Consider the following 25,374-nt stretch of genomic DNA (forward strand, 5'->3'; position numbering starts at 1 on the left):
AGATCACAGCACGCAAATACACGACAAGATGTGAGATAACGATTTTAAAGTTTGCAAAATATTGTAAAAAGTTTCATGATTATTGACACAGAAAATTATAGCAGATATAACTCTTTCCGGTACAATATACCAGCAAAATCTCAAAACTGCTTCTGTACGCAATGCGAAAAAGCATGCAACCGAATTACTTGAGCGCCGGCAAGATTTTCATATTTTCGCTGAAAAACTTCACCACGGTAGATATTATTTACATACATTATTGCGTTATGCGTTTTATTAAAATTTCTTTTAAGAATGTTGATATTTTAAGGTTTTACAGTCTTCGATGTCGTATTTTACCGTACTTGCGTTCTTCATATGATAAGTGATGTAATTCGGATAATCTAATTTTGTACAACTACAACTACATTACAGTAATATAGATTTTGTAGTGGAAATAATATTTACTTTATTTAATTTATTATTTAAAACAAATTATCTATATATTCAAAGTATCATTGTTGATTATACGGTTTTTATGAAATTACAAGTCTTAAAAATATTAACAGCGATGGAAAATAAAGAAATGGGTAAGAAATCATTTATTGTAACTGTTAACAGAAATTTCAGTACAATTTAATAATAATAGTGTAATATAATTGATTTTAATCATAGGTTTTTAAGACATGTTGACATCACTATTTCAAAAGGAAAGAAATAAGTCTCAATTAACAATATTAAATTGTATTGGAATGACGAAATTAAAAAACACTATATTAGAAAACCTATGTCAGTCACAGAGATATTTAGTGCCAATTTATAACTTTTAATTTTTATAATCTCTAACTTTAACTACGCATTCCATATTCGGACTTGATCACAGTTATGAGGTTTCAATTATCTTGCCATATATGAATTTTTTCGGTCTTCCCTTTTTTCCGGGTAGTCGAACAATGTAGATCAATTTTCCCGAGGAAGGGTACAATAGACCCTTCCGATGCACCATGCAGCAATTCGAATATCTTTATTCTGTAATTGTACAATGCAGCAGTTGTTCTTTTAAATAAGAAAATTGAGTGAATCAAAAATTTAAAAAAATTATGAGTGTAATTAAAGTTTGTTATTAAAATTTTTATGTATGTGAAATATTTTTGATGTTTTGGATATTTATGAATAATATTTACTAATATTTAAAAATGCTAATTTCTGCACGTAAATTTTAAACGTTTTAAATAATGTTGTATGCATTTAAAAAAATTATTGAATACAGTTTCTTCAAAACATTGTTTAAACGTTTTAAACGTTTTTCAAACGTTTTTAAAAATTTGTTTAAACGTTTTAAAAACATTATCTGCAAATCATGACCCAAGATTATGCGTATTAATTTACATACAACGTTAAATACGACATATTTGAAAATATTACATGTTACTGAATGTAGTTGTAATAATATGATAGTAATAAATTTATGCTTGCTGAAAATGATCAATCGGTATAATTTAACATGTACAATTTTTATTACAAGGATAGCAGTGACACACATAATATTAAATAATTAAGTAAATGTCACCTTTATCGTACCAAACCTTTTGTATTTGCGTGCTCCCAATCTTGCATGATGACGATAGTAATTAATTAAGATGATGAGTCACGTAGTATTTCTCTACATATAATCAAGAGAGCAAAGTTACATTCTCACCGAAGCTCTCGTGCAACAATCCCGTTTTTATCTATCACTGAAAAATTGTCGCGAATATATTAGTTTGAAAGATATAGAAACTGTTCAGTGTGAGTTATAAATATCTACTCCCTTGCGTATTCTGCGTATTAACACTCGTTATTCAAACAATCAAATATTTTAAACAGTCAGCCGTCAAACGTTGTCTACTCGCACCTATCATTGGTACGCATTTTATATTCATGCGAGACGTGTCGCAAGTGCTTGACATCTATGAAAACTCGCGTGACCGTTTAACGATCGTGCAATCCGACCATGGGAAAAAGATGACTGTGCGGAACAGTATCTAAAATTTATCTATAACCGATATTTATCACAAGAAAAAAATCTTTCGTGGGAGGTTTCGAAATTCAGACATCGTGCCGACCACTTGTACGAGAAGTATGGATCACGATAAAAATTACTATTACGATATCTGTAAGAGGTATTTGGTGGTGGTTGGTCAGTGGCCTTATCAAACGTTCAAAGAGAGATTATTTTGGTGGATTATTTTACTCATTATGTATATTAGCGCGTATGTTACACAGGTAAAGTGAAGAACTTTATTTTAAGAAAGAAAAAGAGTAAATTAGTGATGAAAGTTCATTAAGATTCCGCACCGAGATAATTTATTTGTAATTAAAATTATACAAACGAATAAAAATGCAACTGCATTTTTCAGATGCTAAAATTTGTTGTATGCAGTAATATGGAATGTATTTATGAAACTTTAACTCCACACATGTTCACTATTATGATCATGGTGAAAATTTGTACGTTTCAGTTTAATAGCAGAAAAGTACGTTTAATTAATACGAATGGTATAGATATTTTTATCTTAAGCCACAAATAGTTTCTTTCGTAAAATTTTCGATCTACTTGGCAAAATTATTATATCTCGAATAATTGAAAATATTGTATCTGAAGTATCGAGTATATCAGTGATGTTTGTAGATTAAAGATCTCACTGATCGCTTATTCGCAGACTGGAATATGCTTCAAACTAAGGAAGAACACAATATTATGAAAAGATATGCCGAAAATGGCAGATGGTACGCGCTGATGTATGGCCGTAAGGAATTGTTTAATTTTAGTTGAGATTCAGCGAAATTTACTTTCTTGTGCAATTAAAAAATTAATTTAATATCACATGATTTCTTTGCACTTGAGAATGCGCTGTTTAAATAAAATAAATAAATAATAATTAGTTTTTCTAAAACTATAGTTACAAAGAAGACATTAATACTATTTAATTCTGACGTTATCAAAGTATTAAAAAATATACATATTGTGTGAAAAAAGACCCTCTATTTTTCCTAAAGAAAATTTTCAGTCAGTGCAAGCTAAATTATTTAAATGTACAATTTTGTTCTGTTATAATAAAAAAATTGAAATTTTTTAAACATTTTATTTGACAAAAAAGCCATCATACATAAAATACATATTCATTAAAAGAGAAAAGTAAAAAAAAGAAAATTCTAAAAAGAGTAGGAATATTTATAAAAATAAAATAATAATACAAACTGTGTTTGGTATCACACAATGTTTAATAAAAAAATAATATATTTTAATAGATACCTTTTTTATGAATTTTATTTTGATTGCAGCGTACGTTTACGTATCTACTTTTTTGTTTACATCAATGTCTCTCGTGCCACGCATTTTGGATGTTGTATTTCCGTTGAATACTTCCCGTCCTATAATGTTACCGTATCCAGCATACTATTTCGTTGATGATGACCAGTATTTCTACTACATTTATTTACATATGTTAGTTGCCAGCACTATTGGTATGACAGCAATAATCGCACACGATAGCATGTTTTTTGTTTACATCGAACATATATGCGGTCTTTCCGCCGTTGTTGGGTAATGATTATTTGTACTAAAAGTAAGATCACATCTCGTTCAATTAAGAACAGTAGCGAGATTCTGTAACTCTTAACGACAGCTAGGGATATCGTTACGTATCGTTGCGCAGCTTTTCTACTATGTATAATATCTGCGCAACGACGATGTAACGATACCGAATTGTCGCTAAGGAGTTACAGAATCTCGCTACAGAGTTGGGCAACTGAATAATAAAAAAGTTAAAGGCTCTATATACAAATTTTCAATATAATGCATTTTGATCAATAAGAGACGGCACAGGATGTTTTTGTGCACATAAATTTATATGAAATAAGAAAAAATGTCGTTTTTTATATAGAAATATATATATATATTTTTTTTTGTATTTATATTAGTAAATTTTTAGTTTAAAGAAAAATAATAAGTTAAAGTTATATATTTTGAAGATACCTATTTGAAATTAAAAATTATCTCATTTTTAAAATTAACTAAGTTAAAAATTATTAACTTTTTAATTTGGTTATTTAACTTTTAACTTTTTTACCAATTACTACTCAAGCTTAATTAAGAGATAAATAAGATAAAAAATTGCTTATAAAAATAAAAATTTGTTAGCAAAAAATCTTATAACAATATTTTGCATTAAAATTTACAGATTTAGATTTGAGCATGTGTCATATATACGTAATAATATGGATAATGATTTGATCTACTATTCGGATAAAGATCTGATCTATTGTTCGAATGGCAAATATTATAAAAACGTTGCGTCTTCAATTCACGCTCATCAACAAATTTTGCAGTAAGTGCATAATATCATTTTCTTGCACTAATCTTGATACTAATTACTAAAGTAACATTTGATATACTATGATAAGAGACGCATTTATTTTTATTTAGATAGTTACTCGTCATCAGCATTGTATTCTTATTATAGGTTTGCTAAACTTCTCGAAGATACTTTTATGATAGCGTTTGCTGTGCAACTTTTGATAATTACAATCGCCTTGAGCGTTGCCTTATTACAAGTGAGTGATTTACGTAAATAAAGCAAGTAGTAGAATTTTATATAATAAAAAATTAAAACAGAAACATTTACTTTCTTTGTGTTCAAGCTGTCGGCGCAATTGCACGATTTACCAGAAGCGACGAGATACGTCGTCATGATTATTGGTCAATTGTTACACTTGTTCTGCTTAAGCTTCCAAGGACAACAGTTAATAAATCACAGCCTCGAAACTTGCGACAAGATGTAAAAGACAATATTAAGTTAAAAAAATATAAATTAGCTATTTGATAGTTATAAAAGATATACTTTACATAAAAATACAAGAGTTTAATTTCTTTTCTTTTTTTAATTTAATCAGACTGTATCATTATTTAATGTTTGTTCTGTATGTATAAATGATAGTATATTTTTATAGATTTCACAGCTCGTGGTTTAACATACCCGTAAAAGAACAAAAGCTGCTCCTGTTTGCAATGAAAAAGAGCATAGAACCTAATGTTGTGACTGCTGGCAAAATATATGTGTTTTCTTTACAAAGCTTCACAATGGTAAAACAATTAATATGACATGCTATAAAATGTAAACTAAAAAATATATAAAATGTGTTTTTATTCGCGTTTAGGTGGTGCAAAGCTCGATGTCGTATTTTACGTTACTATCATCCCTAAACGAGTCGTGATTAATCAAGAATGATTATGCCAGCACGTAGTAAAATATCCTTGAAACATTCCACAGGAGTATAATATTACAAATTACACACATACACACACACACACACACACACACACACACACACACACACATATATATATATAATAAAATGATGTTTATATTTGCTATCACATTTAAAATTTTAGAAGTACAATTTTAAAAATAATAAAATTTATTTTTATTATTAAGCATCAGATCAAGAAATTTTTTTCCTTCATCTTTTCCTGGAACTCTCATAACAGACACAGGTTTTCTACATATATATAGAAGAAAGATTTTGCTCCACTATTTTATTCTGATCGATACGTGCTGTTTGGAGGGAGTTTGGAAAATGGGGCGCTTATCTCAATAGAGTTGGGTTACGTTACAGAAGAAAATATTACTAGCATTATGTAAATTCATACATTGCCCGAAAAAAAATTGCTTAGCAAAATTCGGTGCGATTAAAGAAATATATATATTTTTTTCCAGTGTGTACACTGCACTAGTAATTCAAACTATATTTCTCAAAGAGTCAGCTATTCACTAACACACCTACTATTAATACCAATGTTATATTTACACCGGAGATAGCGTAATAGATATATACTTACAATTAATGTAAGTGCTTGTCAGTTACGAAAACCCGCAGTGATCATTATAAAATTATGCTTTCCGACAAAAGGAGTGAAGGATAACTTCACTCTGGAGCTTTTTAACTTCTGTTCGTTACGGTCGGTTTAACCATTTCCTTAGTACAAGCGAGTGATTTACGATTCGTCAAATATAAAAAAAATTTGTAATGTAATAAAAACTTAGAACAGAATTTTATTTTTTTCGCATTCAAGCTTTCAATACAGTTACATGATTTTGCGAAAGCAGTGAGTATTTCGTCTTCACTTTTGGTCAATTGTTTCACTTGTTTTGTTTCAGCTTCCAAGGACACAAAGTGTTTAATTGCATGCTTCGAAACTTGCGACAAGATATAAGAAACGATATTAAGTTAGATATTAATTAATTTTCAGTACAAATTTAAACCTTGTAAGAGAATACTTTTACAGAAACATTTACAACAATTTAATTATTATTTGAAATCAATAAATTGTATTCTTTCTCATTATATTTTGCATGTATAATGGTGAAGAAACAAAGACTGTTGATGTTAGTGACGAGAGAAAGTATCGAAGCTGATGTCTTATCCGCCAGAATACATGTTTTCTTTAGAAAATTTCACAACGGTAATACAATTAACGTTATAAGACTATGCAAAATAGTACCTAAAACCTACTTTTCATTTTGTAGGATGTGAAGAGCTTGATGTCGATGTACTTTACATTGCTGTCGAGTCATGATCAATTTCCGACAATTATGACAGTATGTAGTAAACTGTTCCTGTAGGAAATATTCCACAAGAGTATATTAATACAGCGAATAAAATAATGTTCTTATTTGCTACGTCATGTAATGTCACAAAGGTAATGAAATTTTATTTTGTTACAGATATTACTAAGCGATATTAAAAAGCTCTCCCACCCGATGTCTCTCGGAGACCCCAGACACACACATTTACAGAGGATTGTGTCTGTTAACAGAGAGTACTTATTTCGTTGCACTCCGATCGATACGTTCTCTCTGGAGGGAACTTGGAAAACGAGCCGCTCTCGTCATCGGGGCTACGTTATAGTTAATGTCAAAGAATCAAACACCACCTGTTCCTATAAACTCCACGTGCCGGTCGTTGATTGACGTGACACGCAAGCAAAATTATTACGCGAGAATTAACTATGTATAACGGTTTCATTGCAAGGGAATACCATCTTGAGTGGTGTCTCGTGTCGGAGAGTGAGCGATCGGTTGTACGAAAGTTCGAGATTACTTGTCTTGCGATACCGAAGACGCAATATCATTTTTCTAAGAACCATGGAGATCCGGAAAAATTATTATGATATCGTCTGTAAAATATCGTCGCTCACTGGTTTGTGGCCGTATCTGAAACCGAGAGCAAGAATATTTCGCGTTGGTCTACTGACTGTAACCATGCTGACTATATTCATTCCGCAAGTAAATTGATATAATACCCGCAAGAAGAATCTATCGCAAGAATGATAAACGCAATGGTTTTAGATAGCGTATCAATTTACGTGCAAGACAAACTTGCAATGTATATTCGAAGCGATGACGTCATACTTGCTGACAGTTGTGGCTTTTGTAAAGGTGTATACGTTTCAATTTAATACTCACAAGGTATGTTTCATGATATATATGCATATTGTGTAGTTAAATAATCCAATACCTATGATTCTAAAATAGCAATTAAAAAAAATATTTTAATAATTTGAAAATTATATGTATATATATTTTTATATATTTTTATATACACTTTTATAAATACTGATATTTAAATTGAAAATATTGGTATTAACCCTCTGTATACATCATTCGACATAAATGACTTAGCTTATTTCTTTTTTTTTTTTTTTGAAAATTGAGAACACTGTAATGATTATAATTATAACATTTAGATTAATTGTCTCGATTACTGCCAGTGTATTTATTACTGTTGCTTTTTGCATTTGTAGTATTAGAATAAAAAGTATGAGAACGTTATGTAATAAAAATGTTTCAATATTAAACTAAAATTGCCATATAAATCTAAGCACAACAATATAAAATATTTGATAAGATTTATATTTATAAAATAATTAAAGACTGCAACTGAGCATGTACACGCCATCATTTTCTAAAAAGAAGTAAAGCAGGACTGTATGTTTTAAAAGTACAAGAAAACGTAGTATTTTTATATCTACCTTTTTATATCTACTAAAACAATTATATAATAATGTTTAAATATCATTTAAATGAAATAAGCATAAAAATGTGATAGATTATTTTTATTAAATAATTTATTAATATGGCAGCATTAGAAATCATCAATCATTTAGAGTAATGCTTGCCTGCATTACTACCGGCAGTAAATGAATTCTATTTATAAATATACGTACGGCAGTAATCGGGGGACAGTATTCAGGACATCGATTGGCATTAATTGGGTCAATAGGATACATTTCATTTTTTCATTTTCATTTTTTCCATTATATTTAAATAATTAATCAATTTTCGAGCTTATTGTTTTTATTTTGCGTATATTAAAGTTGTTGAATAACCATAAAGAAGAATGATTATTATATATTTAAAATAAGCATTTAGTCAATTGCCACTATGTGCTTAAAGCGACAGTAATTGAAGCAGTTACCCTATACATATATAACATTTTTCAAATAAACAAATACTTTTTAAAGTATTTAAAGAATATGTAAAGTTCTTGAAGAAGTTTTTATACTTACAAAAGTAATGAAAATTACCTTAGAAGAGTCGTAAATGTAACATGTGTAAAAAAGGTGCCGAAAAACGACAGGTGGTGCAGAAGATTAATTGATGCTTTGTCAGATTAAAGGCCTTACCCAACACTTGTTTGTCGACTGGAAAAGACTGGAAACTCCCAAAGAATACGAGATTATGAAACTGTATGCAAAGAACAGCAGACGATTCTGTATGGTATATGCCGGTAAGGGCTAATGAGAGGGAGACTTTAAGTTGTTTCACTCCCTGTGCGTTTCTTCTTTTTTACAAATCGCTTTGTACATTGCAGTATATTACACAGTAGCGACATTTACGTTTATGTCAATGACCTTTATACCGTTCGTATTCGACGTCGTATGGCCCCTTAATGAATCCCGTCCCGTACTACCCCCGTATCCGGGATATTATTTCGTGGATAATCGGGAATACTTTTTCAAAATATACTGCCATTCCCTCATCTCTTGGGAAATCATTATGGTCGGGATAGTCGCCCACGATTGCATGTTTGTAACTTACGTCGAACATGTTTGCAGCAAATTTGCCCTGGTCGGGTAAGGAAAGAAGACTTGAAAGCTTGATGCAAAAGAAATGTGGAATTTTTCCATCAAGCTTTTTATTACATAAAATATTAGACTTCAGGGATGGCAAGTCGTTACTTTTTCGTTACTTTATCGTTACTTTTATTTTTTTATAATAACAATTTGGTAATAACGCTACAATTTTTTATTATGGTAATAATAACGCTAGAGTTGGAGAATAATCACTTTTAACAAACCGCTTGTTGTCATTATGCAATATTCATTGAAAAAAGTAACTCGTCAATTGACTCGTTATATAACGAAGAAAAGTTACGCAAAAAGTAACGCGTTACTTTGACTCGTAACGAGAGAAATGACAAGTTAGTATTTTTCAACGAGTAATGATAATGAGTTAATTGTCAAAAGTGATTGTTCCAACCCTGGCCTTATTATTACTGTTATGAAAAATTGTAACATTATTACCAAATTATAAAAAAGTATTATAAAACAAGTAACGAGTAACGGCGTTACTTACTGTAACTCGTTATTTGCCATCCCTGTTAAAATTAAAGTTAAACATAAAGGAACATGAAAAAAAATTGTTTTTAGATAAAAAAAAATATAAAATAAATTTTTTAATTCATTAATTGATAAATTGCCATGCATTGATCAATCGATGAATTACAAAATGCGTCTACACTGAAGATTGTAATAGCACTTTCGTTGACATTTTGTTTTTAACTTTTAATTCTTTTGAATCAATTTAATATTAAAATACTTTTATAATTTAATTTGATATCAGCAAAATCAAGAAAGAGAGAGAGAATTACTTGCAGATTCCATTTCGAAAATCTTTTTTGTAATTGTGACGAAGAAATAAAGATTACAGATAATTCTGATGATACTTATCGCAAAAGAATCAAGTTATTTGTACACGAACATTGGGAGGCTTTAAAGTGAGTGTGACATATTGTGCAAAAACATAAATGCGAAGCATTTGCCATTTAAAGATAAAACACTTTTTAAAAAGGTATCTTTTGCATTTATTTATTTATTTTTTCATTTGTCATAGATTTGCGGAAACTCTCGAGGATACCTTTGTTGTACCTTTCGCCGTGCAAATATTGATAGTGACTGTAGGGATAAGTGTAACCTTACTGCAAGTACGTATTTAATTATGATTGTTTTTCCTATTAAAATTATTTTAAAAAATGTGATTTTTTAAATGTCAAAGATTACGCAGCAGGAGGGCGAAGTTCTAGAATCGATCAGATACGTGGTGTACGTCATTGGACAACTGATCCACTTATTCTTTCTCAGTTTCGAAGGACAGAAACTAATAGATCACAGTCTTCAGACGGGCGATAAGATGTAAGGTTCATGAGAGTTACCTGAAAGAAAAAAGTTATCAAATGTTTTATTACTTATTTGTATACAACTTGCATATGTTCGAAACGTGACAGATGCAATAGCGCCTGGTACGAGGTGTCCGTGAGATCGCAAAGGCTAATCATGCTGGTGATGATGAAGAGTACACGACCGAGTTTCTTGAGCGCCGGCAAAATCTACGTTTTTTCTCTGGAGAGCTTCACCACGGTAATGCGCGCGGAATTATTGCGTAATTGTTATAGAGCTTCTCGAATGCGTGACACGACGTTCTTGTTTTCAAGGTTCTACAAACTTCGATGTCGTACTTTACTGTTTTCGCATCCGTTCAGTAACCCGAACTGTTTGTGCATCTGACGTTACGGTGACACTCGTCGAGAAAGCGATATTATGTGTCTTTGATTCTATTATTGTAATTACACTTCTATTAATCGCTCTGTTGTCTTTCATTTCCCTTTTCATTTAAATTTATACACTCTCTATAATACATACACCTTAAACTTATATGAATAATATGTATATAAAAGAATACCGAATATATGCCTGACATTAGTATTGATCTTTCTGACGTTGCAAGTGGATTCCATAATATTCGAAATCACAGTTAGAATTCACATATAACTTGAAATAATTTCAATTATTAATTGCGAAAATAGTCTCGTTCTATTCTAATATATTTTCATATAATATATAAAAATAATTGAAAAACAAGAGCGTAACATTCAGTATCACATCAAAATAAAGTATGCACATGGCCTCAGCAATACCTCGTAGCGATATTGATCGTAGCAATTTTTCGCCGAAGTACAAACAGATACGTATGACAATTACCGTAGGCGTTTATGTATTGCAACAAAGTATGCGGACGAACCTTGTCCGGAGAACTCTTATTTAGTTAAACGTTCCGATCAATACGTTCCACGAAGAAGACACCTTTTGTGAAACATGACACGTGGGATTGCTATGTTGAAAATTTCCGATGTACCTATGTCATACTTTTCAGAATTACATCTGCTAAAATATTAATACGTTACTCATAACGGACGCGAGATGGAAATTTAATCGACCTGCTGTCGAAAGTGAAACGCTGCACGCTGCTTTGAAAACTATAGAAGCGGAATCATTATTACAATATTACAAAAAGGATGTTATCACTCGACGGCCTGTGGCCTTATCAAAGTAGAGGAACGAGGTCCTTTCGAGTGAGCATTTTCACTGTGATCACTATTTCGATGATAATTCCTCAGGTCCGTAAAAGTTTTTCGTAACACATTTTTACTATACGTATTCGCTATACAACCAGATTTAAATCTAATAATATTAATAATGTATAAAAGTTGATTAAAATATAATGTGGAATGAAATGCAGCTCATCCGTTAAATCCGCTTTATACAATTGTGATACACTGAAAAAAAGTCTGGTTATAACTACCAAATGTACAGTGAAATAATATCAATTAAATATTTTGTCAATATAACTAAAATTAATTTTATGTTTCTAAATGTTTAATAAATATTATCAAATCTGATGTAAATATTTAGAAAAGTAAAATTATTTTTGGTTACGTTTGCCAAATATTTAATTGATAGAGGAGAAGAGGGTAATATGGCACCTACTTTCATTTTATTGAATAACTTTGTTTATAATTAATATTTTCTATTGAAACTTGAACGATTACATTCGTCAGAGTGTTGTTTGACAGATTCTAGACTCAAAGTAATGCAATATTTATTATTTAGAACGTGATTTATAAAAATCTAATGCATTGCATAATCGGTGGAAGAAAAAAGTGGTTATAATATGGCTATCCATAAAAATAATTTTAAAAAATTAGTTTAGTTTGAAAGAAACACAGTATCACCTTGTCACAAAATTATATATTTTTAATTTTCTATTGTTTAGAATTTTTTGATTTAGAATTTTCCTGCGTTTAGAAGCTTTAGAAATATTAGAAATTTCATTAAAAATATTATTTTATCCCTATTTAACATTAAACAACAAGCATAAAATGATGTCTCTAATGTTTCTAAACACCGCTCTTTAGAATGACAATCGATTTATCGAAGAAATATTTCGATATAAAAATTTTGCTTAAAAAATCATATTAACAAAATTCCATGTTATTGTTTTAACTTTGTATAACTCAAAATGTATACGGCCAAAAAAGTTAAATAACAAAAAAACTCGAGTGTATGTACCTTTGTGTAATAATACACTCAGTTTAAGAATAATGAGAAAGTATATGTAATTAAAGGTTAAAAGTGTATCTTGAAAAAGTTTAGAAGTGCTCAAAAGTAAAAATGCCTTATAACAGTTGCCAGTCATTATGTATTGGCATATTAGCATCACTAAAAAACGACGGACTACTAAACGAATAACTCCATAAGCAATTGTTAGAATACGTCATCTAATAACGGAAATAATAGGGATAACCATAATACCCTTTTCTTCTTTACTATTTCACTATACATTTGATAGTTATTACCAGCCTTTTTTTTCAGTGTACATAATTTAAAAAAATGTATAGAAGCTTGATAATTTCTTGAAAAGCATATAAATACAATTGTACATTAAAGTACATATAAAAACATAGATTTCTATTCTGTCAAACTGGATGGAAATTATAAATTGTTTAAAGAAGAAATTTTAACGATATTTCTAGGTAATCCAAATTATTCGCTACGACGGAAACGCACGTATTTTCCTGATTATACCGGCGGTACTACTAATAGTTACGATTCAGGCAAAACTATACACGTGCCAGTTTAACACTAGCAAAGTACGCCAATACCAAAATTTATATATTATACAACATTTATTAGACATTATTAAAAAAATAAATACTTGAATAATTCTCCATGATTGCGGCTTTTTACGATTTTTGGTTGTCCGTTGAGATGTAATATTCATCGAGGGTGCTTCTAGATCAAAAATCTCATTGATCATCTACGTGACAATTGGGAGAAGCTGGAAGACGCGGAAGAATATGAGATTATAAAAACCTATGTCGCACGTGCAAAACTGTTGTCTTTGATATATTTCTGTAAGAACAAATCCCTCGATATCATTTTTATTTTAAGGGACAACGGATTACTTCATTCTTTTTGCAGTATATGTTTACGTGTCCACCTCTTTATTTATGTTAATTACCATCTCATCTCAAATATTGAACATTATGTTACATCTCAATGAAACCCGACCATTAATGATGCCTTTCGATGCGTATTACTTTGTGGACACTGAACAATATTATTTCTACATTATCTTCCACATTTGGGTAAGCATAATTATAATTTTAACAGGGGCAGCCGCACACGATTGCATGTATTTGATTTACATCGAGCATGTCTGCAGCCTCTTCACTTTAGCTGGGTAAGGCAACCTTTTACGTTCTTTCAATCCCTGGAAGAACAGAATAGTTAACTAAATGTTTGCAGGTTTTGTCTCAAGACTGTGTCACGTAATGATCGTAATAATGTTTCGAATAATAGTAAGAACGGCGATAAGATTTACAACCAAAAAACTGCGATTTCCATTCATATACACTGGCGAGCTATATGGTGAGTAAAATGTGTACTTATAAAAGAAAAAAAATGCAATTGTCGATGGCGGTTGTAAAATTTGTTTGCCGCAGGTTCACGAACTATTTTGAAGATTTTTGCATTTCTTTCATCGTGATTTCAACGATAATTACCATAGCAATAAGCATTATCCTCCTACAAGTATGTGTAATTTATTGCAACTTACAGTATTTGCACATTTCGTATTAGGGCACTTGCGCTTACATGACTAACGATTGTGAAATTAAATGTCGCATTTATTACATTCAAAATTGCGCTGTAGTTTGAGGAAGTTCTACAAAAGGTAAAGTCAATTGCATTTATCATTGGTCAGTTGATGCACTCGTTTTACTACAGTATGCAAAGCCAGAAATTGATGAATCACAGCATTCAATTGCGCGAAGAAATGTAAGATATCAATTATTTAATTTTGTAAAATTGGAAGTTTAGTGACGAGACTGATACACAAGTGTCTGTTGCAGATACAACTCTTCCTGGTACAAAATACTCGTGAAATCGCAAAAATTATTTCTGTACATGATGCAGAGAAGTTTAGAACCTAATTTTTTGAGCGCTGGCAGGATTTTCGTCTTCTCTCTAAAGAGCTTCACCACCGTAAGAATTATTCATCATTCAAATATTGTTACAATGATTTTATTTGATGTTCCTTTTTTACGGATATTCTTATTTTAAAGGTTTTGAAGTCTTCAATGTCATATTTTACCGTACTTGCATCCTTCCAATGACCAATAGTCAATATATAATACCGATAGTATCTCAGAGTATTCATAGTTATATTATAGTAATAGAGATTACGCAGTGGAAGTACTTACATTTAACTTATTAATGGTTAACAAGTTACGTACATTGTTAAAATATATATCGCTGTTAAAAATAATTTTTAATATTTTTGTGAACATCTTCATTATATCTTCCACCATGCAAACGTTAATAACGACTATAAAAATCAGTATTACCTTACTGCAAGTATGTAGTTAATTATAATTGTTTCTCGAATTCAATTTATTGAAAAAACGTGATTCTTTTATGTCAAAGATCACGCAACACGTGGACGGCGATGTTTTAGAATCAATCATGTATGTGTAGTACGACATTGGACAACTGATCCATTTATTCTTTCTCAGTTTTAAAGCACCGAATAGATCATAGTCTTCAGGCGAGAGATAAGATGTAAGGTTTGCAATGAGAGCGCAGCAAAGTCTTTCGTTTATTCCCTGGAGAGCTTCACTACAGTAATAAGTGCAAAATTATCATGTAATTATTATTGAGTTTCTTCATTCCGAGGTCATAAATTCTTATTTTCAAGTATTTGCAAACTTCGATGTCATACTTTACGGTGGTCGTTTCAGTATCTCGAACTGTTTATACATTTGACGATATTACTGTGGCACTCATGGAGAGAATAATACCATGTTCTTTTGATTCTCTTATTAGCTTGAGAGAATGATTTTGTTAAAAATACAGATATGAAAATAATTATGTCAAAAAAAAAAGATTTAGGCAAAGTTACCAAATTTGGTAATAATTACTAAGTCCTTTTTCTAATGCAATGTAATTACTTTAAATATTTAACATAATTATTTTTATATCTATAGTATATTTTTATTTAAATCTATCTTCTCATTGTTTTCAGTATATAATTATACACTTTTGTCAATTGTTCTGGTGTCTTTCATTTGCTTTTTAATTTAAATGTATACTCTCCCTTTAATTATACATACATTTTAAACTACGAATATGTATAAAAGAGGAGATCAAATATATAAGCTGATATTGATGTTAATTTTTTAGGTGCCCAATGTAGATTCTATGCTAGGTTTTTAATTACAGTTGTATTATCATTTATATATAATAATTTCAAATAATTTCAAGTATTATTTGCGGAAATAATTTTGTTCCGATGTATGTAATATTTTCCACTATTATATCTGATAAAATATTAATACATTTCTTATAACGAAGACGAGACGGAAGTTTAATCGACTTCGTGCCGCCGAAGGTGAAACGGTGTTTTGAAAAATATGGAGTTCGTGTGGAATCATTATTACAGTGTTACAAACAGAATGTTATCACTCGCCGGGCAATGGCCTTATCAAAGTAAAAGAACGAGATTGTTTCGAGTGTGCTTCTTGACTGCGATTGCTGTTTCGCTGATCATTCCACAGGTCCTAGAGAAATTTTTCGTAATACATTTTTGCTTCGTATTTGCTATACTACTTTTAAATCTAATGAAGTTAATAATATGTACAAAAATAATTAAAATACGATGTGGAAAGCAATGCCGATCATATCTGTTAAGTGCGCATTATGCAATATATAATATAAAATATTTAGTATAGAATAATATAGATTTCTATTATAAAAATATAGATTACTATTCTGTCAAATCTAAGATGCAAATTACAAATTGTTTAAAGGAGGAATTTTAACGATATTTCTAGCTAGCCCAAATTTTTCGCTGTAACGGAAACGGACGATGTATTTTCTTGATTATACCGGCGGTACTACTGATGATTACGATTCTGGTAAAACTATATACCTGCCAGTTTAACAATAGCAAAGTACGCCAATACCAAAATTTATATATTATATACAACATTTATTAGATATTATTTAAAAAATGAATACTCAAATAATTCTTCGTGATTGCGGCTTTTTACAATTTTTGGTTGTCCATTGAGATACAGTAATTATCAAAGGTACTTCTAGATCAAAAATCTCACTGATCATCTGGGTGAAGATTGGGAGCAGCTGGAAGGCGTGGAAGAGTATGAGATTATGAAAACCTATGCCGCACGTGCAAGACTGTTGTCTTTAATATATTCCTGTAAGAACAAATCTCTCGATGCCATTTTTATTTTAACGGACAACGGACAATTATTTCTTTTTTTTTTGCAGTATATCTTTACGTGTCCCTCTCTTTATTCATGTTAATTACCATCTCACCTCAAATATTGAACGTTGTGTTACCTGTCATCAATGAATCTCGACCATTAATGATGCCTTTCGACGCGTATTACTTTGTGAATACTGAACAATATTATTTCTATATTATTTTCCACATTTGGGTAGGCGTAATTATAATTTTAGTAGGGGCACTCGCACACGATTGCCTGTTTTTTACTTATGTCGAGCATGTCTGCAGCCTCTTCGCTCTAGCTGGGTAAAATAAACTCTCTTACGTTCTTTTAATCCCTGAAAGATTAGTGTGTTATCTAAATAATAGTATAGTTATCTAAATGTTCGCAGGTTTCGTCTCAAGACTGTGTCACGTAACATTTGTAATGATGCTGCGAATGGTAAGAACGGCGACAAGATTTACAACCGAAAAATTGCGATCTCCATTCATATACACTGGCGCGCTATATGGTGAGTATGTAATATTATTCTTTGTAAAATGTGTATTTATAAAGGAAACAAATGCAATTGTTGAGAATTGTTGTAAAATTTGTCTGCTGCAGGTTCGCGGAACATCTTGAAGAAACCTTTTCAATTTCTTTCGTCGTACAAATGATGATAGTTGTCGTAGTAATGAGCATTACCTTGCTACAAGTATGTGTTAATTTATTGCAACTTTCGATTTTTGCACATTTCTTGTTAGGGCACTTGCGCTTACATGACTAACGATTGTCGTAACGAGATTAAATATCGTATTTATTGCATTCTAGATTGCACTGCAGTTTGAGGATGTTCTAGAAACGATAAAGTCTATTTCATTTATCGTTGGTCAGTTGATGCACTTGTTTTGCTACAGTATGCAAGGCCAGAAATTGATGGATCACAGCATTCAATTGCGCGAAGAAATGTAAGATATTAATTATTTATTTTTGTAAAATTGAAAGTTTAGTGACGAGACTGATACACAAGTGTCTGTTACAGATACAACTCTTTCTGGTACGAAATACCCGTGAAATCGCAAAGATTACTTTTGTACGTGATGCAGAGGAGTCTGGAACCTAATTTTTTGAGCGCTGGCAAGATTTTCGTCTTCTCTCTAAAGAGCTTTACCACCGTAAGAATTATTCACATTTATGATACTATTACAATGATTTTCTTTGACGTTCTTTTTTTATGGATATTCTTATTTTAAAGGTTATACAGTCTTCAATGTCATATTTTACCGTACTTGCATCCTTCCAGTGATCAATAGTCAATATATAATATCGATAGTATCTCAAAGTATGCACAGTTATGTTATAGTAATAGAGATTACGCAGTGGAAGTGCTTATATTTAACTTATTAGTGGTTAACAAGTTACATAAACTGTTAAAATATATATCGTTGTTAAATGTAATTTTTAATTTTTGTGGATACCTTCATTATATCTTCCACCGTGCAAATGTTAAGAACAACTATAAGGATAAGTATTACTTTACTGCAAGTATTTAATTATGATTGTTTTTCGTATTTAAATTATTTTAAAAAATATGATTTTTTAATGTGAAAGATCACGCAGTAGAAAGGCGAAGTTTCAGAATCAATTAGATACGTCATTGGACAACTGATTCATTTATTTCTTCTCAGTTTCAAAGGACAGAAGCTAATAAATCATAGTCTTCAGACGAGTGATAAGATGTAAGGTTTGCAATGAGAGCGCAGCAAAGTCTTCCGTTTATTCCTTAGAGAGCTTCACTACAGTAATAAGCGCAAAATTATCGTACAATTATTATTGAGTTTTTTCATTACAAAGTATGAGTTCTTGTTTTTAAGTATCTTGAGTATCTGCAAACTTTGATGTCATACTTTACGGTGATCGTTTCAGTATCTCGAACTGTTTGTATATTTGACGATATCATGGTAGCACTCATGGAGAGATTAATACCATGTGCTTTTGATTTTTTTATTAGCTTAAGAAAATAATTTTGTTAAAAATACACATATGAAAATAAATATGTAGAAAAATGAATTTAGGCAAAGTTATCAAATTTGGTAATAGTTAGTAAATCTTTTTTCTAGTGCAATGTAATTATTTTAATGATTCAACATAATTTTACTTGTATATCTGTATTTTGAATTAATCATTCTTCCCATTTTTTTCAGTGTGTAATTATACACTTCTGCTAATCGTTCTGGTGTCTTTTATTTTCCTTTTCATTTAAACTTATACTCTCTTTTTAATTATACACATATTTTAAACTACGAATATGTAGAAAAGAAAAGACCGAACATACGCACTGATATTGTCAATCTTTTTGGTGCCACAAGTGGATTCTATTGTTTCCATTTACATTTGTATTATCATTTATATATAACTTGAAATAATTTTAAGTATTTGCGGAAATAATTTCCTTTCAATGTAATATTTTTGTATGTAATATTTTGTACTATTAAATCTGATAAAACATTAATACATTCCGCATAACGAAGACGAGACGGAAGTTTAATCGACTTCGTGCCGAAGGTGAAACGCTGTTTTGAAAATTATGGAGTCCGTGAGGGATCATTACAAATTATTAAACAGAATGTTATCACTCGCCGGCCTATGGCCTTATCAAAGTAAAAGAACGAGATTGTTTCGAGTGTGCTTCTTGACTGCGATTGCTGTTTCGCTGATCATTCCACAGGTCCTAGAGAAATTTTTCGTAATACATTTTTGCTACGTATTTGCTATACTAGTTATAAATCTAATGAAGTGAATAACATTTGTAAAAGTTGATTAAAATATGATGTGGAGGCAATGCAGTTCACATCTGTTAAGTTTGCATTATGCGATATATAATTAAAAAAATTTAGTATACAATATAAAATTTCTATTATAAAAATATAGACTTCTATTCTGGATGTAAATTATAAATCGTCTAAATGGGATGTGATTTTTACTGTTACTTTTAGATGGCTCAAATTAATCACTGCGACAAAAACTTACGATGTATTTTCCTGGCCATACCGGCGACACTATTAATGTTTATGATTTTGCTGAAAGTACACACGTGCCAGTTTAATATCAGCAAAGTATGCTAGTACCAAAATTTATACATTATATATTGTTTGAAAAATTATACTTAAATAACCCTTCACGATCACAGCTTTTTATAATCTTCTGTTATCGGTTGAAATTTAACATTCATTGAGGGTGCTTCCAGATCAAAAAACTCACTAATCATCTGCATGAGGATTGGGAGAAGCTGGAAAGCGTGAAAGAGTATGAAATTATGAAAACTTATGCCGCACACGCAAGACTATTGTCTTTGACATATTGCCGTAAGGAAAAATCGATTGATATAACTTTTATTTTAAACTAACGATTACTTTGTTTTTTTTGCAGTATGTGGTTACGTGGGTGCATATTTGTACATGCTAATTACCCTCTTACCTCGAATATTGAACATCATGTTACCTCTCAATGAATCCCGGCCGTTAATAATGCTTTATGACGCGTATTACTTTGTGGACAGCGAAGAATATTATTTCTACATTTTCATCCACAATTTGGTAGGCATGAGTATACTTATGGTGGGCATACTCGCACACGATTGCATGTTTATAACTTACATCGAGCATGTCTGCAGTCTCTTCGCTATAGCTGGGTAAGGAAAACTCGTATTTCTTTTACATTCTTTTAATCCCAGTTGATCAGGGGAGCCGAATTGTTGCTTAAATGTTCACAGATTTCATCTCGAAACTGTATCATGTAACGATCGTAACGATGCCGCGAATAATAGTAGGGACGCTTACAAGACCTATAATCGGAAGATCGCGATTTCCGTTCATGTACACTGGCGAGCTATATGGTGAGTATGCAATTACACTACGTCAAACGTATAAGGAAAGAAAAAAAATTATCGATACCTTTCGCAAAATTTGTTTGTCTCAGGGTCGCGGAGCATCTTGATGACACCTTCAGTTCTTCTTTCGTCATACAAATGATGATAACGACCACAATGATAAGCATTACCTTACTACAAGTACGTATTAATTTGTTGCAGTATTCGCACATTTCACGTTATATCACTTGCTTTTATATTATTAACTATTGTGAGATTAAAGCGAGATATTAAATATCGCATTTATCGCATTCGAGATGGCACTGCAAATTGAAGAATTTATAGTAACATTAAAGTGTATGGTATACGTCATGGCTCAGTTGATACATACATTCATCTATAGTGTACAAGGGCAGAAATTGATTGATCATAGCACACAACTGCGCGAAAAAATGTAAGATTTTAATTACCTAAATTTATAAAACCGAAAATTCGGTGACGAGATTGAGATACAAGTGTTTACTGCAGATACAACTCTTTCTGGTACGAAATACCCGTGAAATCGCAAAAGCTGCTTCTGTTCGTGATGCGAAGGGGTCTGGAACCCAATTTTTTGAGCGCCGGTAGGATTTATGTCTTCTCTCTAACGAGTTTCACCACGGTAAAAATTATTCACGAATCCGACGAATTGTTATAACGACTTCCTTTGGAGTTCTCTTAAGAGTATTCTTATTTTTTAAAGGTTCTGCAATCTGCAATATCATATTTTACTGTACTTTCGTCCTTTCATTGAATTAATAGTCAATATATAATACGGATAGTATCTCTTGTACATCTATGATTATGTCACAGTAATAGAGATTATAGTGGAAGTAGTAGATTTTTAACTTATTAATGGTTGATAAGTTACCTACCCCATTAAACTATATATCGTTGTTAAATATAATTTTTAATCGCATTGTTTCACGGATGGAGTCACAAGTTAAGAAGTAACCAGGGATGGAAGGTGAAGAGATAAGTAAGAAATCGTGACATTCATTTTAGGTGCTGAAACACGTTCATTTTTTGTTCAACTTTAAAGGTAAATTATGACGCGATGTAACAAATATTAATAATGGACTAGGTTTTATTTGCATCTAGGGTATATGATACATAGTAACGTCGTTAGCGCGAGTTGCGAAAACAAGTGAATTCAAATCATGAATTGATGAAATTCGATTTAATGTCAAGCAAAAATCACGCGTTATTGGTATCGGTACTGACGGGCACGTCATAACGCCCGAAACGGTCATATACTACACTTGTGAGTGAATTCTCAATACTATTATTACAAAAATCATCAAAGTTAAGCTCAAATAAAAAGAAGTGAGTCTTAAATACCTTAAATATTTAGTTCGATAACTTACTCACTTATATTAATTAAAATCTTTTTCGTGTGTAAGGCGAAAATTGTAGCGCGAAAATATTACTAACTTTCTTCGGATATTTTGTAGTAATTAAAAAGAAAATCACGTTGTGTGCAGTGTCAACGTGTATACTCGGTGTACCACCGTTTGGATATCCTGTAAGAATTTTGAGACCGTCGAGCCTTACTCTACAAACGAAAAACAAGAAGAAATGCCGAGTTACAGAAATTCGACGAATAATCATGGCATTTATTTCGGTGGCTCGTAATGTCGAACTTGAGATCGTGAGTTTTACGATCTAATGGGATATGTACGTGGATATATGCGTACAGTGTATGCACAGACTCACGTTGCACGCAAGAAGAAATGTCTGTCGCGTTTTCATCGCGCATCAAGCGGTGCATTTAGCTTCGTACATCGGAGAAGATATTATATATCTACGATTTACTGATATAGAAAAAAAGAAATTTAATTTTGTGCCATCTGATGTAGTAAAATAGACAAAATATTCAGGTTTTTCAAAAATACCGTGCAATGAGAAAATACTTTTGCATCAGGCTTACACCGCTCAAATGTACGCTGAAGACACGAGGTGATGAAGAGAGACGGCCTCCTTCTTGACTTTTTTCGAAGGTAAAAACGTCACCTAACGTTTTCGAATCTACCGGATACACTTCGGCGCCTGCATAATGCCCTTGTCACATGATCTCTCTTTCGTTTCTTTATAATTATTGTAGTAGTATTGTCTGTTTTCTCGCGACTGCGTTCGTACTCTTAGGCGATTATCGCGCGATCGATCGTGATAAAGTTGACATTAGAAAAGATCGTGACGACCTGGCTTGGATACGTTATTTTTCACGTTACAATTGTATGAATGTATATAACTGTCAACATAGTATGTATATACATATTTTTCCGTGTACATTACGTCCGACACTTGTTAATTATTCGTGATGTACGTGTATGGTATCTTTATATATTAGTGTTATCGCGCGTGGTATACAGTATACGATATATATATATATATATATATATATATTTATGTATATAGATATATCTCTACTATCTATATATATATGTTGTATATTTATATATAACTCTGGGTACAAATAATGCTTACAAAAATATTAATTTGGGAAGGCAAACTTTCAATTATAAGTTCGTTAGTCTCGAAATACTCACGAATGCAACAATAACAGTGGCCGATTTTATCTACAATACCGAAATCATAGGGAAACCGCCGTCCGCGTCTCTCTCTCTCTCTCTCTCTCTTTCTCTCTCTCGAACTCAACACAAGTCTCCGCGTGCTAATTCGCCTCCCTTTTTCGGAGTACAGCCGCCCTAAAATCTCAAACTAATCATTATCTCTCGGATATCAAAACCCGCCTCTCCCCTTCGATGTTGTATTCTCGCCCTCTTTTTTCCTCTCCTTTCTTTTCCTTTTATTCGACACCTTCCTGGCTCAAGCTAGCAGCTGTCAGGGACAGCAGTAACAATAAGTTACTAATTGTTATCGTACACTACTTACAAACTTTACTTACAAACTCGCGTATTATCCTAGCGTACTATCTTAAATCTTTTGGTAAATTCGACGCCAAAAAGGATCCTGGCGTGATCAGTGATTACCTTCGGTATTTTTCAATATATGCGTTTGATTTCACGAGTATCATATCGTATAAAGTATAAAGAATGATCGAGATGACATTAGACAGAAGTATATACCGAGACAGTATATATCGATGTCTTGAACATCGACGGTTTACCGATATGCCGATAGTAATTCTGATCGCACGAGAGCTCCATTACTCCACGCCGCAAACACTGACAGTTCTAATATTTATCCTAACTGCGTTATCGATTAATATCGTCATTAGACCCAAAAAGGAAGACTCTTGTGACGTTTCTTACTTCCTGCTGTGACTTAACCCTCTCGCCTCTCAAATTACTCGCCGCTCGGAACGATAAAAATAAGAATCATTTGACGTTGCACGAAATGTTTCTTTTTTTTTTTTAATCACGTTCCCCGAACTCGGTGAAAGTTCTTCCGTGCGGCGCAGGCAGTCGCGTGGATTTAATTAGACGTCTCATTCGTTGTATCAGTAACATTTCGCTAGTTACGTGTGTTATATGAAATCACGTATCATGCAATGTTTCGAGATCGGCAAATATTTTAGTTCAATAAAAATCAGATGAAGAGATTCGTCAGCTAGTATCCTTGAAAATACAAATTTCCATGTCATATATTAATTTGCGAGACCAATTAGAATTCAATTACTGTCGTAAAAGAAACCAATTGCTAAAATCTTTTAAAATTTCCGTATGTCAAAATGATTAAAACTGCAAACGCGCGCCTGCACGATAAAAATATAAATAATTGAAATCAAATGAATTATAAACATAATTACCTGTAGATAATGCATCGTAGAGACTTGCAATCATACGTGTTACGTACAAGTTTGTCCTTCAATTTTACACAAAAAAAATCACTGGGATTCGTTTAGCAAAGTTCGTAACTTGCGGAAATCTTTAGCGATCATATTGCCAGAGACGATCGGGTTAAAGTTGAAAAATTCGGTGTCTATTCTAACGATTTCGCCTAGTGCTTTGGTGAAAGCTATCCTGGGCCCTGATGCGCCGCGCGGCGTCTAAATCCTGGACAGTCGGCCTTCCTCACAATCTCTCCACGTAGTTGCCCGGGAAGGTGCCGAAGTAGCCGGTCCTCTGGCTGGAGCCGACGTACCATCCGTCGTCGCACTTCTCCATCACGTACACCGTGTCGTTCTCCTTCAGTTCCAGCTCGTCATCGTTCTGCGGTTTGTAGTTGTACAACGCCCGGTACCTGTCGAAATGCAAACACCTGTGAGTCCAACATATCTCTTCCCTCCCTTGTCATTGTTTGATAGAATCACCGACGCGTGAATAAGAACAAAGCGGATAAAAAATTTATTAGGCGCATCAAAAGTCATTAACGCGTTTCACGTGGATCATCACCGTCAGTTCGGACTGTTTAATGTATTTTAATTAACAAAAAAAAAAGATCATAAAAAATATCTGTTATATCATTCCCGATAATATAAATCGCTGCATAATGATCATGTACAACGTAATGTTAATGACCGGTGATCGGTGATCACCAATTACCGGTTTTTACAATGTTATAAACATTATGAG

General features: G+C 31.9%; 5 protein-coding genes and 1 long non-coding RNA gene across 9 annotated transcripts in view; 4 read left to right on the plus strand and 2 right to left on the minus strand.

Annotated features, from left to right (window-relative positions):
• Window positions 1-566: 566 nt before the first annotated feature.
• Window positions 567-1,761, minus strand: LOC120357077. 3 transcript variants are annotated; one of them, XR_005574275.1, is made up of 2 exons: window positions 1,566-1,761; window positions 567-1,008 (listed from the first exon to the last, which is right to left on the minus strand). It is a non-coding gene; the product is annotated as an uncharacterized LOC120357077 (long non-coding RNA). The 3 variants fall into 3 exon arrangements; XR_005574277.1 differs by having other exon boundaries at window positions 1,561-1,695; XR_005574276.1 differs by having other exon boundaries at window positions 1,550-1,684.
• Window positions 1,762-1,956: 195 nt separating this feature from the next.
• LOC105197931 (odorant receptor 13a) lies at window positions 1,957-5,321 on the plus strand. 2 transcript variants are annotated; one of them, XM_039446568.1, is made up of 9 exons: window positions 1,957-2,244; window positions 2,379-2,495; window positions 2,651-2,768; window positions 3,304-3,565; window positions 4,203-4,349; window positions 4,485-4,575; window positions 4,663-4,799; window positions 4,972-5,104; window positions 5,179-5,321. In XM_039446568.1, the coding sequence occupies exons 1-9, from the start codon at window positions 2,101-2,103 to the stop codon at window positions 5,233-5,235; spliced, it is 1,206 nt and encodes a 401-aa protein (XP_039302502.1). In that variant the 5' UTR covers window positions 1,957-2,100; the 3' UTR covers window positions 5,236-5,321. The 2 variants fall into 2 exon arrangements, with proteins under 2 accessions (XP_039302502.1, XP_039302503.1); XM_039446569.1 differs by having other exon boundaries at window positions 3,304-3,466.
• Window positions 5,322-6,350: 1,029 nt separating this feature from the next.
• LOC120357075 lies at window positions 6,351-7,017 on the plus strand. Its single transcript, XM_039446587.1, has 3 exons — window positions 6,351-6,484; window positions 6,549-6,620; window positions 6,747-7,017. The coding sequence occupies exons 1-3, from the start codon at window positions 6,437-6,439 to the stop codon at window positions 6,990-6,992; spliced, it is 366 nt and encodes a 121-aa protein (XP_039302521.1). The 5' UTR covers window positions 6,351-6,436; the 3' UTR covers window positions 6,993-7,017.
• LOC105199461 lies at window positions 6,426-18,387 on the plus strand. Its single transcript, XM_039447640.1, has 23 exons — window positions 6,426-7,307; window positions 7,371-7,490; window positions 8,694-8,811; window positions 8,896-9,157; window positions 9,961-10,080; window positions 10,197-10,287; window positions 10,359-10,495; window positions 10,588-10,864; window positions 11,623-11,757; window positions 13,174-13,290; window positions 13,437-13,554; window positions 13,622-13,883; window positions 13,949-14,071; window positions 14,146-14,233; window positions 14,355-14,479; window positions 14,554-14,686; window positions 16,534-16,653; window positions 16,802-16,919; window positions 16,991-17,255; window positions 17,324-17,461; window positions 17,554-17,644; window positions 17,761-17,897; window positions 17,972-18,387. The coding sequence occupies exons 1-23, from the start codon at window positions 7,167-7,169 to the stop codon at window positions 18,180-18,182; spliced, it is 3,447 nt and encodes a 1,148-aa protein (XP_039303574.1). The 5' UTR covers window positions 6,426-7,166; the 3' UTR covers window positions 18,183-18,387.
• A 786-nt stretch (window positions 18,388-19,173) lies between these two features.
• On the plus strand, window positions 19,174-22,153 carry LOC105199381 (putative odorant receptor 85d). Its single transcript, XM_039446573.1, has 9 exons — window positions 19,174-19,657; window positions 19,926-20,045; window positions 20,177-20,294; window positions 20,359-20,620; window positions 20,702-20,824; window positions 20,908-20,998; window positions 21,115-21,251; window positions 21,326-21,458; window positions 21,540-22,153. Exons 1-9 carry the CDS (start codon window positions 19,517-19,519, stop codon window positions 21,588-21,590), a joined length of 1,176 nt encoding a protein of 391 aa, XP_039302507.1. The 5' UTR covers window positions 19,174-19,516; the 3' UTR covers window positions 21,591-22,153.
• LOC105199464 overlaps window positions 21,906-25,374 on the minus strand; it is an 84,268-nt gene continuing 80,799 nt past the window's right edge. Inside the window, 1 exon segment of the mRNA XM_039446588.1 lies at window positions 21,906-25,042. Within this exon segment, the coding sequence (XP_039302522.1) occupies window positions 24,874-25,042 (169 nt within the window). The 3' untranslated portion in view covers window positions 21,906-24,873.

The sequence above is a fragment of the Solenopsis invicta genome, chromosome 3 (assembly GCF_016802725.1).
Source record: "Solenopsis invicta isolate M01_SB chromosome 3, UNIL_Sinv_3.0, whole genome shotgun sequence".
Taxonomy (NCBI): domain Eukaryota; kingdom Metazoa; phylum Arthropoda; class Insecta; order Hymenoptera; family Formicidae; genus Solenopsis; species Solenopsis invicta.

Excerpts from the sequence above, each read along its gene's own strand:
- LOC105197931 (XM_039446568.1), top strand. The coding sequence starts at position 2,101 with ATGGATCACGATAAAAATTACTATTACGATATCTGTAAGAGGTATTTG. Across the intron at positions 4,576-4,662 it reads TGAGCGTTGCCTTATTACAA|CTGTCGGCGCAATTGCACGA; the intron begins GTGAGTGATTTA and ends TTTGTGTTCAAG. Across the intron at positions 5,105-5,178 it reads CTTTACAAAGCTTCACAATG|GTGGTGCAAAGCTCGATGTC; the intron begins GTAAAACAATTA and ends ATTCGCGTTTAG.
- LOC120357075 (XM_039446587.1), top strand. The coding sequence starts at position 6,437 with ATGTCTTATCCGCCAGAATACATGTTTTCTTTAGAAAATTTCACAACG. Across the intron at positions 6,485-6,548 it reads CTTTAGAAAATTTCACAACG|GATGTGAAGAGCTTGATGTC; the intron begins GTAATACAATTA and ends TTCATTTTGTAG. Across the intron at positions 6,621-6,746 it reads AATTTCCGACAATTATGACA|ATATTACTAAGCGATATTAA; the intron begins GTATGTAGTAAA and ends ATTTTGTTACAG.
- LOC105199461 (XM_039447640.1), top strand. The coding sequence starts at position 7,167 with ATGGAGATCCGGAAAAATTATTATGATATCGTCTGTAAAATATCGTCG. Across the intron at positions 13,555-13,621 it reads GTTGTCTTTGATATATTTCT|TATATGTTTACGTGTCCACC; the intron begins GTAAGAACAAAT and ends TTCTTTTTGCAG. Across the intron at positions 14,480-14,553 it reads ATTCAATTGCGCGAAGAAAT|ATACAACTCTTCCTGGTACA; the intron begins GTAAGATATCAA and ends TGTCTGTTGCAG.
- LOC105199381 (XM_039446573.1), top strand. The coding sequence starts at position 19,517 with ATGGAGTCCGTGAGGGATCATTACAAATTATTAAACAGAATGTTATCA. Across the intron at positions 20,046-20,176 it reads GCCAGTTTAATATCAGCAAA|ATCAAAAAACTCACTAATCA; the intron begins GTATGCTAGTAC and ends GGGTGCTTCCAG. Across the intron at positions 20,825-20,907 it reads GTACACTGGCGAGCTATATG|GGTCGCGGAGCATCTTGATG; the intron begins GTGAGTATGCAA and ends TGTTTGTCTCAG.